The following is a 2,071-nucleotide window of genomic DNA, read 5'->3' on the forward strand; positions in this document are numbered from 1 at the left end:
GCGTGTGGGCCCGTCCTCCATGCTAGGAGGTGTGTAACACTGACTGACTGACTGAGCCAGGGAGCAGGGTGTAGGAAAAGGGTTGAAACAAAACAACCGCGGTCGTCGCAGAACACATCACACCCAACACACGCCCAGCTGTGTGAGAGTTGTACTTAGAGGCCCGTGTCGCCGTCGCGGCCCGTTGACTCAAATGAAACCATCTGTGAAACCCGAGAGAGAGAGAGATCCGCGTAGGCGTAGGGACGCACGAGTTCTCGTCGGCTGATACACATATGTCTGCATTCCGACGAGCAACGCGGCGCGGCAGCGGCGTGGCGGCGGCGCTGGCAGCGGCACATGCCCTGAGTGGGCCGCGCAGCGGTTGCTTGCCTGCGCAGACTTCACCCACTTCTGGAGCCATCGAGTTGCGCGGCAATGGGCTGAGGGCGGCGTCTCGCTGGGAGCATGGTGGCAGCGATAACGATGACCCAGAAGTGGATGAGCAGTCGTTTCCAGAGTCGACTCCGCGTGATAGCAGAGGGGAGCGCGAGCAGGCGTGGCAGCAGGGCCTGACGACGGAGGTTGGGCTCCTCTCTGCTCTCCACTCTCTCGAGGAGAGCACCGGCGCGGTGCCCGTGCGGAGGCCCAACGACTTCGAGCTCAGGTCGTTGTTCCACAGGTGCTCGACGGGTAGTAGTCTGCCTTTTCTCCTGCTGCTCGACGGGTAGTAGAGCCTGCCTTTTCTCCTGCTGCCGCATAGCTAACTGCAAGCCGGTCTCGCAGGCTTCGAGGAGGCGTGTGGCGGTGCGTTGAGCTCATGCGAAAAGGACAAGGATAGTAGAGGCATTTAGCTTCACCTCGAGCCTGGCGCAATAGGTGCAAAGGCAAGGTCAACGGAGACGAGATGCTCGCTGCCACTGGTCTGGGCTGGCTAGCGAGGTCCGCAATGCTGAACGCCGCCCAGAAGATCCGCTATACTGCGTTGGAGGGAGAAGTGCTAAAATGGAAGTACACGGCGGCAGGTTTGTCTATTCTCTCACCGTCTAGTCTTGGCAAAGGCCGCGTTCCCTCACCGGCGAGAGGCTCGCCGCAGGCTTCGTCTCTACCGAGAGCTGCCTCGCTGTCGGCGGCGCTCCACTGATCTCCGAGGTACCGCCCTTCCCACCCCGCTGACAAACAACCGCTCCTGCCGCTCAACCTTGCCTTTGCGCCAGCAGCTTCCACTCCCTCACAGGTCAACGGCGGGCGGATACTCGAGACATACCAGACCGTCGGCAGCCGTGGTGCGCCGGAGCCCAACGCATCGAGCATCATTCGACCTCTCCGGGCACCCTCCCTGGCGCTCTCTGCTAGGCGAGTTTCTCGAGATTCGGTACGGCTACGCGTCGGCGCAGGCGCACGAGGCACGCCGCGGTGTGTGGGTGAGGGGGGCTCTACCGCCCAAGTGTGGGAAGGCGGCCAGCATGCACCATAGGCCGGACAGGTGGCGTGGAAGTGCTTCTCCTCCACACGCGTCTCGGGCGACCGCTGGACAACTGCAGAGTTCACTGTTGCTCGGCCCGCCGACTTTGGCGAGGCGCCTTACGTCATCCAATCGCGCAGCGACTACCAGTGCGCCTCTAGATTGGACACGGACGGCCCACCGCTGGCAGGCGGGGGGGGCGGGGAGGGACTGACGGCATGTGCGTGCACACACCCTCTCACATGCGTGCGGCTTGCCAGGCGCACGCCTACGCCGCGGGCGACGCCATCGGGGCTGCGTGCGATGCTGACGCGAGCAGCGACACGCATTCGGACGTAGAGGGGGGGGGGGGTCGAGAGCGGGGGCTCTTGCGATGGCCGCGCAGTGATGCTTTTGCAAAAGAATTCTGCCCGCGCAAATTCCGCGCTCGGCAAAATTCTCTCTCCAGTTGCTGTCGAGGTACTTCCAGCCTGCTGTGAAAACAGCTGACAGTCTCCCGGAGGCTCGGGTTGACTCGGCGAGATAAAAAACCTAGGCGTCTTCTTCGCTGTTTATTCACAGCACGCCACTAGGAAACCTAGAGCCCAGGTTCCCCTGGGGTCGCCTCGTGAATAAACGAGTATAAAG

General features: G+C 62.4%; 1 protein-coding gene across 1 annotated transcript in view; it reads right to left on the reverse strand.

The window, feature by feature from the left end:
• Positions 1-1,682: 1,682 nt before the first annotated feature.
• Positions 1,683-2,071, reverse strand: part of EMIHUDRAFT_113321 (hypothetical protein) — a gene marked incomplete at both ends in the record, with an annotated part of 2,445 nt that continues 2,056 nt past the window's right edge. Inside the window, one exon of the mRNA XM_005782794.1 lies at positions 1,683-1,712. Within this exon, the coding sequence (XP_005782851.1) occupies positions 1,683-1,712 (30 nt within the window). The remainder of the gene's footprint in view (positions 1,713-2,071) is intronic.

Source organism: Emiliania huxleyi (assembly GCF_000372725.1).
Source record: "Emiliania huxleyi CCMP1516 chromosome Unknown EMIHUscaffold_186, whole genome shotgun sequence".
Taxonomy (NCBI): Eukaryota; Haptophyta; order Isochrysidales; family Noelaerhabdaceae; genus Emiliania; species Emiliania huxleyi.